Source organism: Rasamsonia byssochlamydoides (assembly GCF_041956645.1).
Source record: "Rasamsonia byssochlamydoides strain NRRL 3658 unplaced genomic scaffold VTN77scaffold_59, whole genome shotgun sequence".
Classification (NCBI taxonomy): domain Eukaryota; kingdom Fungi; phylum Ascomycota; class Eurotiomycetes; order Eurotiales; family Trichocomaceae; genus Rasamsonia; species Rasamsonia byssochlamydoides.
In genome coordinates this window covers 157,041-171,138 of record NW_027192442.1, presented here as the reverse complement: position 1 = coordinate 171,138, position 14,098 = coordinate 157,041, and the positions used below count along the sequence as shown (strand labels likewise).

At 52.4% G+C, this 14,098-nt stretch overlaps 4 protein-coding genes across 4 annotated transcripts; 3 read left to right on the top strand and 1 right to left on the bottom strand.

Moving 5' to 3' along the window:
- Window positions 1-851: 851 nt before the first annotated feature.
- VTN77DRAFT_7268 (uncharacterized protein) lies at window positions 852-2,585 on the top strand (the record flags this gene model as incomplete). Its single annotated transcript, XM_069423638.1, has 1 exon — window positions 852-2,585. The coding sequence occupies one exon, from the start codon at window positions 852-854 to the stop codon at window positions 2,583-2,585; it is 1,734 nt and encodes a 577-aa protein (XP_069275495.1).
- Window positions 2,586-3,530: 945 nt separating this feature from the next.
- VTN77DRAFT_7267 (uncharacterized protein) lies at window positions 3,531-5,429 on the bottom strand (the record flags this gene model as incomplete). The annotated part of the gene is made up of 3 exons (XM_069423637.1): window positions 3,531-4,602; window positions 4,655-4,814; window positions 5,303-5,429. 3 exons carry the CDS (start codon window positions 5,427-5,429, stop codon window positions 3,531-3,533), a joined length of 1,359 nt encoding a protein of 452 aa, XP_069275494.1.
- An 838-nt stretch (window positions 5,430-6,267) lies between these two features.
- Window positions 6,268-7,837, top strand: VTN77DRAFT_7266 (uncharacterized protein; the record flags this gene model as incomplete). Its single annotated transcript, XM_069423636.1, has 2 exons — window positions 6,268-6,366; window positions 6,461-7,837. 2 exons carry the CDS (start codon window positions 6,268-6,270, stop codon window positions 7,835-7,837), a joined length of 1,476 nt encoding a protein of 491 aa, XP_069275493.1.
- A 1,727-nt stretch (window positions 7,838-9,564) lies between these two features.
- VTN77DRAFT_7265 (uncharacterized protein) lies at window positions 9,565-13,157 on the top strand (the record flags this gene model as incomplete). The annotated part of the gene is made up of 7 exons (XM_069423635.1): window positions 9,565-9,696; window positions 9,763-9,807; window positions 9,861-10,076; window positions 10,133-10,553; window positions 10,607-12,112; window positions 12,185-12,936; window positions 13,002-13,157. 7 exons carry the CDS (start codon window positions 9,565-9,567, stop codon window positions 13,155-13,157), a joined length of 3,228 nt encoding a protein of 1,075 aa, XP_069275492.1.
- Window positions 13,158-14,098: the final 941 nt, after the last annotated feature.

The window sequence follows — 14,098 nt, the reverse complement described above, 5'->3', positions numbered from 1 at the left end:
TTCTGGGTTCCCACGCGCTTGTGGCCATCCGATCGCAGTCGAAGCATTCCTTCCCTCTGATCTTTCTTTACCTCGACTGGCACCCGGCTGCGTTGAAACATTTCAAAACACTTCTCTCCCTTGCTGATTGTCGTTGGTTCGGCGTTGGAGTTGAGTTATCTCGCGTCGTCTTTGGGCCCGCCATACACACGCGACGAATTCAAATTATCGACCAATTTTGTATCTGCAAAAAAGGTCATCGCATCATTCCGTGGAGTCTCTCGTCTTTTTCGTGTGCGTCTAGACGTTTTTGCAAGTGGGATTGCAGTGCATCCTCAGCTTGCGTCTAATCCTCATCGACCGACCGTGGGTTCTTCCCGTGGTCCTGGAGGCACTCCCCGTCGATTCTCGAGGCCCGCTTCACCCATATCTTCGTTGTACATTTTAATCACCACTTGTTCAGCTCTTGGTGTCTGAACCCATTATTCACTTCTTCATAATTTTGATTTGCCTCTTACATTTCTGGTACCATTCACCACTCCCCCTCGTCACCGCCTCTCTCCTAAGGGAACAGTGACTAACAGTGAATTACGACAGTGTCTTTCTCCCTTTAGATATTTTCTTGCCGTTGACCTCTTATTTCTGTTCGCATTCGATCCCGCTTTGTCTTAATACCCTTAATTGCATCCTGTCGCATCGACGCATCCGTGGTTGACCACCGATTCGTATCGGCCCGTACAAAAGCACAGTACCATCGAATCTCTGCACAGCCAATCTACTCTTTATTCGCTTACGACATTTGTCATTTTGCCTGTCAGCATCCTTGCACATACCCAACTTATCGATACCCTTCTGTCCTTTCCTCCACGACCATGAGTATGGACGCTGGCGGTCTTGCTCAGATGACGTACAATTCTTCTTTCAATGGCGGTTCTCTTGGCGTTCCCGGTTCTGGTTTCGCTTCTCGAGGGAAGGGCTCCCATATCAAGCGTTTGAGTGTGCCGTCTCCCTCTCAGATCGATGAATCTCAGCCGTCCGCGACGGCCGCCACTCCGCGGACCAGTCGTTCTCATCTTCTGGCCGGATTGCGGACTGCACCCAAGTCTGCCACAATCCCACCCAGTCACCAACAGAATCAGCAGCATCGTGTTGGCCTCGAAGGAAACAGATATGCCGTTAATTCTAATCGCGGCGCCGACCGCGTTCCTCAGACGGCAACCGGTGCTACGTTTCCTCAGCACATGTATGGGATGGACTCGACCCCCAACAATATGAATCTAAACCTGGGCATGATGAACATGGGACAGCCATTGTATTCCCTTCCGGAACAGGTGTTGGCCCCGCCGGCGATTAACCTGGGCGATGGCGAGGGGATGGACGAGAAGCTGTACGCGGAACTCATGTCGACCAATCTCTACTTGCAAGCCCAGCAGCAGCGCTTGCAGCAGCAATTGATCAATGTCACCCAGCAATTTCAGAATCTGGGACTGTCTCTGGGCCAGCAGCAGCAACCGCAGTTTACCTCCTTCGTTCCGGGCATGAGTCTCTACCAGCAACAGCTCCAGCAGGGTATGCAGCCCGTGGTGCAGCCCGTTCCGGGCCAGCCGGGCCTGTACTCTGTCTACAATCCCATGACCGGTCAGCAAAGCTTTGTATTTGACAACAGTGTTGCCGTTCAGCATGAGGAATCGCTGCCGTCATACCAGGAACATTCGCAGTCTGCCGTCACGAACCCTCCGCCACCTTTCCGCGCCGAAGTCTCCCCTCCCCCGGAGTCTACACAGTCTCCGGAACACTCCTCGTCAGGCGCAGTTTCTCCCCCCAAGAATAGCCCCTCGCCCCCCCAAGATGTGACTCCTTTGCCGCCGCCTTCGGCCAACGCCTTCCGTCGGGGTCACAAGAAGAGCTCTTCCTTTGCCCCCGGCCTCAAAGCGAACATCGACGTTACTCGTGCGAGCGGGAGCGGTCCAAAGTCTGCGGGTTTCCCTCAGACTCCATTGACCGGTACCTTCGGCCCCGGTCAGGGCCGCGCAGGTGAGCACCCGATTCGTCAGCCCCGTGGCCCACCGTCGCTCGAAGAGCTCATCGCCAAGCCGACATCGAAGCACGAGGGAAGCAAAAACTTTGCCACTCGTCAGCGTCGTCGCGCGGTTCACAACCTGGTCCGGGCCGGGATTGAGCGTCGCGGGGAGTCGCGAAGCAACCACGGCAGTGGCGGCAGTAACACGCCAGCCAGCGAGACCGAGTTTGTGTTCTCCGTGTCGGATGGAGATGATAGCCGTCGAGGTAGCGGAAGCCTTTCCAGCAAGCCCAGCCTGGGAAGTCTGCGGGCCTACGCCAATGGCGCGATCGGTTCCGAGATGAAGGAGAAAGACCGAACATCTCGCGAACGGGGTTCTGTGGACAGCCTGTACACCGCCACTACCACAGCGAGTGGTGACGACAGCCCTGGTTTTGTTGGTGCGAAGGTCTCGTCCCCGGTGGGACCACCATCCGCTGCTGCCGTCGTGGCTGGTCACAAGACTGTTTCGCAGAACTCAGAGAGACGCAAGACGCCGATGCTTGTCCTCTCCAGCGCTGAGAAGCGTAAGAGCCCGATCATGTGATTGGTGGGGAATGGCTCACATATCCGCATCCGAGTTGACGATGAGAGTCTGTGGTGACTCCCGCAAATGCCCCTAGCCCTAGGTTCTTTACTTTTTTTTTTGTCCTTCAAGTCTTTCCTTTCTATGGGGTTCTGAACTTTCCTTCTGCGGATCCCATTCTTTCATTCTCTGAAACTTGATATGAAGGCTTGAGTCAACCATGGGCTATTTTTGGAAACGCTCCTTATGTTGTCCTGTGAAAGATGTTTTGTGTTTTTTTTTCTTGCTTTCCCTGTCTTCACTTCTTCTCTTCTGAAAAGGTGTCCCAGCTACACCATATTACAATACAAGGCCAGGACAGTGCCAGAGGTCAACTGACCGGGTGAGCCTTTTTTTTTTTTGTTTCTCTCTCAAGAAGAGCCATTTTTGTCCCGACAGACTGTGATGAAAGCATGAATCAATTGAAGATCATATTAGTTGAATTGATTATTGAATGGGGAAAAGAAAAAAAAACAAAAAAAAACATGGGAAAAAAAAGGAACAATATTTCCTTTATGGAACTGTAGTGTTGTACCTAATTGTAGATAATAAATGCATTTATTTGTGCCTATTAACTAAGTTGATCAGCATGAATACAATACAGTCAGGTGCCAATCCTCTGCGAAGTACTCCATATTGCTGCTGGAAGCTCACATTGGGGTTGACGTCACCGATGTACTATGTAGTAAGTGCTGCCTGCACCTTGCTCGGGGCAAGTTAAGAAAGAAGAGACTAAGAGATGTGTCAATTCCAACATATAGTAACCTATATGCAAATGCTTATGTATACGATATATCATGCCAGATTATTCCCAAAAATTAAAAGTGAAACAAATGCCCTTATTCATGCCATCCGCCAAGAACGCCCATTGATGCCAACAATCATAAATAAGGGAACAAACAATATACAAAATATAACATCTACAAATCACTCCTTCAGGCGCTTGGATGCTCTTCCTACCAAGCTGTCGTCAGGCAATCCGCTCCGCTTCGTCCCAGGTAAGCTACCGGTTCGAATGTCGTTGTCGTCCTGACTGACTCGACGATGCGGGTATTTCCCCTCGTAGCCTTCAAAGCAGTTCGCACTGATCGGCCCGCCGTTTTTGAAGTAGGGGTGCTCCAGCGCCTCCTGGGCGGTGATCCGCTTCGCCGGATCGTATTCGAGTAACCGCGACAAAAGATCGAAGCCATCGGCACCGGGTGTGCCAACGCTCGAAGTGGGCGAATAGCCGCCATTCTTCAGACATGCCTGGTACCAGCCTTCGAGGTTGGAAGGCTTGTTGAAATGACCCGGGCCGCGGGACATGGCCAGAGACTGCAATTGGGGATACTCCGGCATCCAGACGAGGCCAGGCCAAGTTTCCTTCCGGGGTAAGCCCAGGATCTCAATGATTTTCATCATTTGGTTCCGCTGAAATGGGACGGTCTTTTTACTGTCCATCTTGGCTTCCTCCCCCTTGAAGATAGGCCGTAAGGACAAGAGCTCAGCGAAGATGCACCCGACCGCCCAAAGGTCGACGGCGGGGGTATAGTGGCGACTACCAAGCAAGAGTTCCGGAGCACGGTACCAGATGGTCACCACAACCTTATCTCCCGAGAAAAGGGAGTTGAGCGGCTTGTAGAACAAGCGAGCGAGACCAAGATCACCGATTCGAATGGCGCCGTTGGAGGTAACCAGGATATTCGCTGGCTTCAGATCTCGATGAAGCACCCAGTTGCTGTGCAGGTACAGTAAGCCATTCAGCAGTTGAAACAGTATCGATCGAACCATTGGCGCGGGGATCGCATGTCTCTGCGGTTGCGTATGATGGTGAATGATCTGAAGCAGGTCATGTTCAGTATACTCGAAGACCATGAAGATGCATTTGTCTTCGAGGATGATCTCGACCAACTGGACAACGTTCGCATGGCTCAGCTCCGAACACAGGGCCATTTCTCGGATCGCGGATTGAGAAAGACCCGTATACTGGATCAACTCGCCCTCCTTATCGGGCTTGAACCTGGTGGAGTCAGCGACGAGAAAAATCTCCCAGATAGATTACGAAGACCGACTTTTTGATGGCGAATTCGCCTTTTTGGCCATTCTTGCCGATAGCCTTGTAGACGCGACCATATGTACCACTGCTGATGAAGCCAACGATATGGTATTTTTCCCGGACGTGGACTTTGCTCGTATATCCACTTCCGGGGGTCCTCTTCGAATCTGCAGTGTCTGGTAAATGTCTGAGTTAGCATGATGGATCAAGCTAATCGAAGGATGAGACCACTGGATTCAGAAGTCGAAAGGCATGGAAGCAAATCAACGAAAGAGGATCGATTGCCCAAAGACCAAAAGCCATCAGGATGCTCGACGCTCATTATCAAACATCGCACACGTGACCTCTCCTGCCTTGGACCAACGACGACACAGACACCAGGAAGGGAAATTACCACGAAGATAGGGGCCTCCCAATGAGTTCGTAAATGGAAAGTTCCTTCCAAACATGATGGGATGGCACAAGGAAGCTGCGACGCCCTCCAGATATCAATCAAGCCAAGCCAAAACCAACAAGAGGGCTACGGGAGATTTAAGACCCGGGCAGCCATGAGCCAGCCACAGCACAGTCCAAAAGAGACGAGAGAGACAGACCAGGTCCCTTTAACAAGACATGCTGACAAAGGAAATGCCAAAAGAGAAAGAAGAACGAGCAGACTAATTACCGTCAAAAGCAGCCTGGACGCTTCTCTTGAGGTTCGGATTCTGACTAGCGGAGGAAGCCGCAGTGGGCCGGATGGAAGACGTCGTTAAAGGTCCCCCGGCGGACGAGGGCGGGTTGGTCAGGCTCATGAAGAGACTGCCAGTGCCAGAACAGTTCGTCGAGTGATCCGAGAAATGGGGCTGCGGTGGCGTGGGCGGTGGAACGATGCAGCAAACACAGGCAAAAGGCGATGGATGATCTCCAACGTACTCCACCGAGGTCGGGAGTCGTGACAGATTCCTGTCAAGACTCCCTCATCAGCAGTCGACTTGCTAACCGTCTAATAGCCGGACTCCAGAGCGTTCGTGTTGCGGGTTGGTGGGTGCGGTGGGTGCCCGTCTTAGTCAGCAGAACAGGACCAATCGACACACACGGAGGACATAACTCCATGTAAAATCCGAGATTCCAGCGTTGATTTACGGAGAGATTATCCATCACTCCCAAGAGAAATTGCTGGAGCCTGGAGTCGGCGAACATAGCCACTTCGAGACAGGGATGAGATGGCAGGAGTTCGTTCCAGCTTCATTGTAGCGGATCATGGTCGCGGAATATCGGGGTGAGTAATAGAGATATCCAGGATCGTCCTGCCTCCTTAATTACCTCTTCAAAAGAATTCGTCGGGGGTTTCATAGTTTAGGCCTATAAGGAACCAAAAGACCGTGATAAGGAGATGTCTTATCGTAATTGTGGTCCATCATTACTATTCCAGGCTCGGTGGCCGGCCTGAGAACGGCTGGTGACACTCCCACGTCACGTCATGCCTGTGTCTCAGCTCCTTCAACACTCGACACTCCAACTCACGCCACCATCCATGCCGCTTGGAGACTTGTTGCCTGTCGAATGGGAAGACTGAGCCAAGGAAAGGAAACATAAAACATATCCAAGCCTCCTTTATCTTGCATACGAGACAATCTCGTGCGGGACGCCATGGTGTCCCCAGCGCCGACCGGCTCGAAGGTCACGCTATACCTCATCTACTTGGTCTTCGTCACGACGTTGGGACCACTGCAATTCGGGTACCATCTGGTATATATGAACCTTCAGCTTGATCCTTGATAAGAAGTCTTCTGGCGTGGTGCCTTATTCGAACTGTTGGGACTGACCACCCGTTGAAAATCAGGCTGAACTGAACGCTCCCCAAGCCGTCCTTACGTGCGAAAAGAAGAGTATCATATCCACGCATTCCTCCTCCTCTTCACACCTGCCACAATGCATTCCCATGAATCCATCGCAATTCGGTCTCGTTTCCTCCATCTACACACTGGGTGGTCTCCTGGGGGCCTTGCTGGCGGGGCCCATTGCAACTAAGTCTGGGCGACTGCTAGCCCTGAGGGCGACGACTGTGTTTTTTATGCTGGGGTCGATAGCGGAGGCTTCTGCATCCGGCATTGCAGTACTCAGCCTTGGGCGACTCCTCGCTGGTGTGGGAGCTGGGGCTTCCATCGTGGTTGGGCCCATCTTCGTTTCTGAGATCGCCCCTCCCCAATCACGGGGCTTTTTTGGAGCCTTTACACAGGTCATGACGAACGTGGGTATTCTGCTGACTCAGACCCTTGGATACTTCCTCAGCAAGGGCAGTCTCTGGAGGATTATTCTCGCCATTGGTGCTGCCATTGGATGTGGGGAACTCTGCGGTTTGCTTCTGGTCCCGGAAAGTCCTGCTTGGCTCGCGGAGCATCAGCACGCGAACCAGGCCCGACAGGTCCTCCAACGCATACGGGGAAAGAATGCGGATATCGAAGGCGAGGTCAAGGCGTGGAAAGTGTCCTCAACATCCGGACATGGAACCGCGGAAGAAGAATCCTTGCTCTCACCACCGTCGGGGAATCTACCACCGCGCAATCCACCCGTCACCATCCTGGGCGCAGTTACCAATGCCCAATATCGCCCGGCCATTCTCGCTGTTGTCATTGTGATGGTGGCTCAGCAGTTCACGGGCATCAACAGTATCATCATGTACAGCGTCTCACTCCTGCAGAGCACTCTTCCCACGGGGGCATCGCTCCTGGCCGTTATCATCTCCGCCCTCAACCTCGTCGTTACTCTTGCTTGTTCCCCACTGCCGGATAGGATCGGCCGCAAGACCTGTCTCCTGCTTAGTATCACTGGCATGGGGCTCGGGTCGGTGCTGCTGGCTCTGGGGATCTCCGTCGGTCAGAAGGCGGTCTCTGCTGTCGCGAGCTTATTTTTCGTGGCTAGTTTCGCGGTCGGACTCGGTCCTGTCCCATTCATCCTGGCCTCTGAGCTCGTCGGACCGGAGGCCGTAGGCGCTACTCAAAGCTGGGCTTTGGCAGCCAACTGGACCGCAACCTTCGTGGTCGCCCAATTCTTCCCCGTGCTAAATGATGCCCTGGGCGGCAGGGGGAAGATCTACTGGCTCTTCGCGGCATTGGCTGCCCTCTTTAGCTTCTTGATCTTCCTGCGTGTGCCGGAAACAAAGGGGAAATGTAGCGTGGATGAAGTTTGGGGCCGAGCGGAGCAGCGGAGGAGAGATTAGTTTGGATCACTTCCTTTGCATCATTTACATAGCCCTCTTCTACATCCGCAACCACGGAGTTCAAGCATGATGTCTTAATGCCCGAAAGTCTCTGTCGGTGATAGAGTCATCAACCTTCATCCTTATCCTATTGGACAGCCTAAATTGATCATGTCCTTGTATCTGATACCTGGAGGATTTGTTCAATGACTATGGTTTCTAGCCGAGTAATTAAATACCTGCTATCCCTCCGATCCGTCCAGACCCTCGAGCCAAGCAGATCAGGTGCCACGATGCTCACCATCCTCTACAATGTTGATGAGTAATCAATCTTTGGGGTTTTGAGCCAGCGATGGACTAGAAGGTTTAACGTGCACCAGATCAGTAGCCCATTGGATCCCTCCAGGGAGCCGAGGTAGCGAGCATACGTGCACAGGAATTACCTAAGATACAGAAGCAAGGGTTTGTCAGGGGCTTTGGGGGATTTTGGCTCTTATGTCCAGTCATGGCATCTCGTGGCGTGGATAGAGGACAGGGGTGTGGCGGGCAGCCTAACCAGTTCCGTTGTCTGCTGTGAGATTGTTGGTGGGAAATGACGTTTTCCCATTACTCTTTCAGCTGCTCTGACTGCCCTTTGTTATTGGTGATCCGTCAGCAGCTAGCTATCAAGGATCTGATGTGTTCAGATGATTCTACTAAGCATCGTATGATTTGTATCCTCCGTCGATAGGCAGCGAGATAAAGGCTGGATCAGGGCGTCTCGTATTATTATTATTTAGCGATTGAGTAAGAATTAAGGATCAGGACCCTGCAGTACTACTGGCTCTTGGAACGAAGATAGGTCGATATTTTCGGCACGCTGAGTTTGATGGCCGCCATGGCTGTGTTTCAGGCACAGCCTTAAAAAATGCAGGATCAAATACCATCCGCGATGGGATGAGGAGAGGGCCAATCCTTATACTGAGCTACCTAGATCAACTCATTGCACAGCCAGAATTCGATTCAATTCCATGCCCATGGTGAGCTGTGAACTTGGAGCACATTGTGCGGTGAAGGAGTTTGGATTGTTGAAAAAAGGTGGATACTGGTAGTGATCCAGCTAACCCTCTCCGGAGGATCCTGACGTAGGGTGTTCTGGATGATCTGATTTCCCGCAGGTTCCGCAGCCGACGACGATGATGTTTGCCTTGTTTCGATCGCCCCCAGGACCCGCCAGGAGCATTATCTAGGTTCTTCATCAATCATAAAGTCACACTAACTAGGAATAATGCTAACAACAGTAATTACAATACACTTTGTGGCGTACCTACGCTTTCGATGGTATTATTCTTAGCAATCGTCAACTCTCCCCCACGACGGTGCTCTGTCACAGTTTCTCGACCAAGATGCTACTCCAATTGCAGTCGACCTAGTCCGTTATTTCCTCACCCCTCGACCAGACTGCCTCGCTTCATGAGAGCCTGCTGGGATCGATTCCGGAGTCCTGCTCGTGATCTCTGATCTCCCCGCATTTTGCCGAACCTCAAAATCGTCGCTTCTTGACTCTTGACCGGTCGTGATCGAGCGACCAAGGGAAGGATCTGGGTACCCGATTTGTTCCCCCTCCGCCGTGGCCAGTAACAAGGCCATTTCTCTCGCTCTTCGGTCTGATCGAGCAAGGTCTATGTCTAGGACAATCGCCCCATCCAATTCGTTGCCACTGCTTGCTACTCCTGGCTTACCCCGCATCCCGATTCGATTCCTTCACAATGGTCCGCCTTCCCTTGCCGCCACGCTTCATCAGCTCCAAGAACACGGCGCCCGCCCAGCAGAGTCGAAATACCAGCCCCATGAGGATCTCGGCCGAGAACACTTTGATTTTGAAGACTACAGTCATCAAGGTGAGCAGAGCATGTTGGTTGTATGAAGCTAAGACGGTGGATGGGCTGATTTCGATCCGTGACTAGGGAAGGGGCCTTGCGGCCAAGGATAGAGGAGGCACAAGCGATCCAGTGAGTCCCGACGTAACATCCAGAGTCGACCAGTGCTTATGGCCATTTTTTAGTATTTAGTGGTGACCCTGGGAAATGCGCGAGAGTCGACGCCGACCATAACGAAATCCCTCAACCCGGATTGGAACGTAACATTCGAACTGCCCGTGGTTGGAGTGCCGCTGCTGGAATGCGTCTGCTGGGACCGTGACAGAATTGGAAGAGACTACCTGGGGGAATTCGATATCCCGTTGGAGGAGATCTTCGCGGATGGAGAAATCCAACAGCAGGTACGCCCTGGTCTCTTTCCGGGCTCTACCATTCGTCGAGCTGATGATTGCGATAGCCAAAATGGTACACACTCCTATCGAAACGAAGGCCGGGCAAGAAGAAGGGGAGCGTCGTGTCTGGCGAGATCCTCCTTCAATTCTCCCTCTACGACTCGTCCAATCCGACGGCTCCGGCACAGGAGATCTACCAGAAATTTAGATCCATAGTATGCGCCGGGGAGGAGGATGAGACGCTCTCGCAGGGTGCTTGGAATGATCAGGAAGATCTCGATAAAGACGACGAAACTTCGGATGAGACTGATGATCCGACAAAACCCGAGGTGGTGGAGAAACGCAAACGACGGCTTCGTATTGCACGATTAAAACGTAAAACCCTTGCAGCCCGGGCTTATCAATTCTCTGGGGCAGGAAATGGCGTTGAGGGTATTGTGTTTATGGAGATCTCAAAAATCACGGATCTCCCTCCGGAGAGGAACAGTATGAGGACCGGGCCATGCTGAATATGACGTTCGGAGGCTAACTACTCATAGTGACTCGTACGTCATTCGATATGGATCCGTTCGTCGTGACGTCTTTGGGGAGAAAAACGCTACGAACTCGCGTCATCCGGCATAACTTGAACCCGGTGTTTGACGAAAAAATGGTGTTCCAGGTGATGAAACACGAACAGACTTACACGATCAGTTTCACGGTGATGGACCGAGACAAGCTGTCGGGAAATGACCTCGTCGCGACGGCGGACTTCCCGCTGCAAACCCTGATTTCGGCTGCGCCTGAGGCCGATCCGGAGACTGGACTCTACAGGCTTCAAGAGCCGTCGGTCGTCGCCCGGACCCCTCCCGCCTCGAAACCACGGTTTCGGCTACCGATGTCTCGTTCGTCGTCGGCGACCAGCTTGCCCAAGATATCCAAGCCCAGTTTAAAACCCAGGGGCTCAAATACGTCCCTGTCCAGTCAGGTGCCGTCGGATCAACAGCCCCCGACTCCTACAAGCAGTGTTCCCCCTGATCCCAACAGTTCCTTGCTGACCGTCCCGGGAAGGACGAGTGACGATATCACCGCTTCCACTCAGAACAGTTCAGAGGACAATGATCTCAAAACCTATATAATCCCCCTTCTGTTGAAGAACAAAGAGCGCTGGGAAGACAAGCATGCCCCGGAGCTCTTTGTAAAGGCCAAATACATGCCCTACAAGGCGCTACGCCAACAATTTTGGAGGGTCATGCTGAAGCAGTACGATACTGATGATAGCGGTCGAATCAGCAAGATTGAGCTGACTACCATGCTTGATACGCTTGGGTCCACTCTTAAAGAGTCCACCATTGATGGCTTTTTCAGAAGATTCGCCTCTGAGAACCAACCCGGTGAGACGGCGGATCTGACCTACGACCAGGCCGTGATCTGCCTGGAGGATGCGCTTCAGGCGGTACAGAAGAAAACTTTCGGAAAAATTGGATCCAAGATCCCGAACGTTGTGTCAAGTTCCCTCCCGTCAGCAGGAGACGGTGGGAGTCCTGATCCGTCGAGTGGTGGGGATATCGCTGCGGAAACGAGTGATTCTCTGCCATCGAACGTTGATCCTCAAACGACTGAAGTGCCGACCCTTTCGGAAGAGGAACAACCGAGCGCCGGGGATGAAGATCTCGCACCTGATGATCTCATTGATGAGAGGGGTGAAGAACATGTCATTGAAATCGGAGAATGTCCTCTGTGCCATCAACCTCGACTCGCCAAACGCTCCGATGCGGATATCATTACCCACCTCGCAACTTGCGCCAGTCAAGACTGGAGACAGGTGGACAATCTCGTCATGGGCGGGTTCGTCACGTCCAGTCAAGCTCAGCGGAAGTGGTACACCAAAGTGATCACGAAGATCTCTTATGGCGGCTACCGGCTGGGAGCGAATTCCGCCAATATTCTCGTTCAGGATCGAATCACTGGACAGATTAACGAGGAACGGATGAGTGTCTACGTTCGTCTGGGGATCCGCTTGCTTTACAAAGGTCTCAAGAGTCGGGAGATGGAAAAGAAACGAAGTAAGTGATGAGAAACGACTCTTTTTTTTTTCTAGGCTTTTTTTTTTCCCCTGACCACTAACATTATCATAGTCCGGAAGATGCTCAAGTCCCTGAGTATCAAGCAGGGCAGGAAATACGATGATCCTGCGTCTGCCAGTCAGATTGAGGGTTTCATCAATTTCCATCGACTGGACATGTCTGAAGTCTTGCTTCCTGTGGAACAGTTCAAGACCTTTAATGAATTCTTCTACCGAGAGCTCAAGCCAGGCTCGCGGCCATGTTCCGCTCCCGACAACCCAAAGATCGTCGTTTCCCCCGCCGACTGCAGAACCGTGGTCTTTGATCGCATCGACGAGGCTACAAAGATCTGGATTAAGGGAAGAGAATTCTCTGTAGAGAGATTGCTTGGGAAAGCTTACCCTGAAGAGGCGAAACGATATAAGACCGGAGCCGTCGGAATCTTCCGTCTTGCTCCTCAGGACTACCACCGGTTTCACATCCCCGTGGACGGGGTCCTAGGCACGCCGAAAACGATTGAAGGGGAGTATTACACGGTGAACCCGATGGCCATCCGCTCCGCACTGGATGTATACGGCGAAAACGTCCGGGTCTTGGTTCCCATTGATTCGGTCGCACATGGCCGGGTCATGGTCATCTGTGTGGGTGCAATGATGGTTGGCAGCACGGTTATTACCCGTCAGGCTGGAGAGAAGGTATCGCGCACCGAAGAGTTGGGTTACTTCAAGTTCGGCGGCAGCACTGTCCTCTTGCTATTTGAACCCGGAATGATCAACTTTGACAGCGACCTGGTGGAGAACTCTAAGGGCGCCCTTGAGACATTGGTGAGTGAATCGTCCTCATTGTGTTTGCGAGCGTATCTCTCTAACCTTGGTGTTCGCCGCTGCAGGTTCGGGTAGGGATGTCCGTCGGCCACAGTCCCGATGAGCCACAGTTTGAGCCCGACATGCCGAAGAAAGAAGAGCAGGTTACGCTCGAGGAGAGACAAGAAGCGAAGCGCAGGATTGCCGGCAACCTGGCACCACCCCGTCAGACGGACGCGTAACTAGACGCATGGATGGATCTTTGCATTTTGCTATCTTCGAAGTGATCAGTTATCTTGCTGTATAGTTTCTAGATCCTGTTCATGTATGATTGTGTTTGGGCGGGACTCGTTTTGTGATGGACTATACATAGTGACATATGAGGTGTCATATATAATATACTGCATCTTTTCTTGTACTTCGGAAATTGGGCCAGATGGAAAGAGTGCCTAGTATAGAGGAGTACCTAAGCCAATGATATCGATTACCGGCTGCAGCACAGGATATTATTTTGCAGTCAATCCAATTCACTCTCCGCTCATCAATAATAGCGTAGCTCTCTTCCTCCTTTCCAAGTCATCTGGCAATACTTCGCATGCTTATCGATGCCATTCCCCCCTCCGCAGCCCGAAACGGCCTAGCGCGATCCCCACACGCGCCACGACCAAAACAACGGCGTGCAGCGAATTCAGCGCAGGAAACGATGAGCCATCGTGTATTCACACAGCGTCAGCGCCGCAGCAATCGTGTAAATCCGCAGCAGAAGACGCCACAATTGCTGTATCGGTCGACTCGGGATCGTTGGCGTGCATCTGTTCCAAGAAAAATAGGATTGACTGTCTACTCCGTAGTCGCGTCCCGGCCTGGGCGTCCGAAGCGCGACCCGTCAAATCACGTTCTCTCAGAATTCCAAGACTGCGACCTGACGGATGACCGATCGCAGCACCACAACAGCGACAGGACCCCGCAATCAGAGGGTCTGAACGACGACGAAAAGGACACAGCTAGATAGGGGAGCTGTTACTGGATTGTCAACTGCTTACCATCGTACGACGTTGGATCGAGAGGTGGGCTGCGGAAGCTGCGAGTCGCTGTCTGAACTCTTGCGACCGCAACGACAACACCTCTCAAGTGTCGCATGGGACTCGATCCTTGACCTAGCTCTCACCGGATCCGTTGAGAG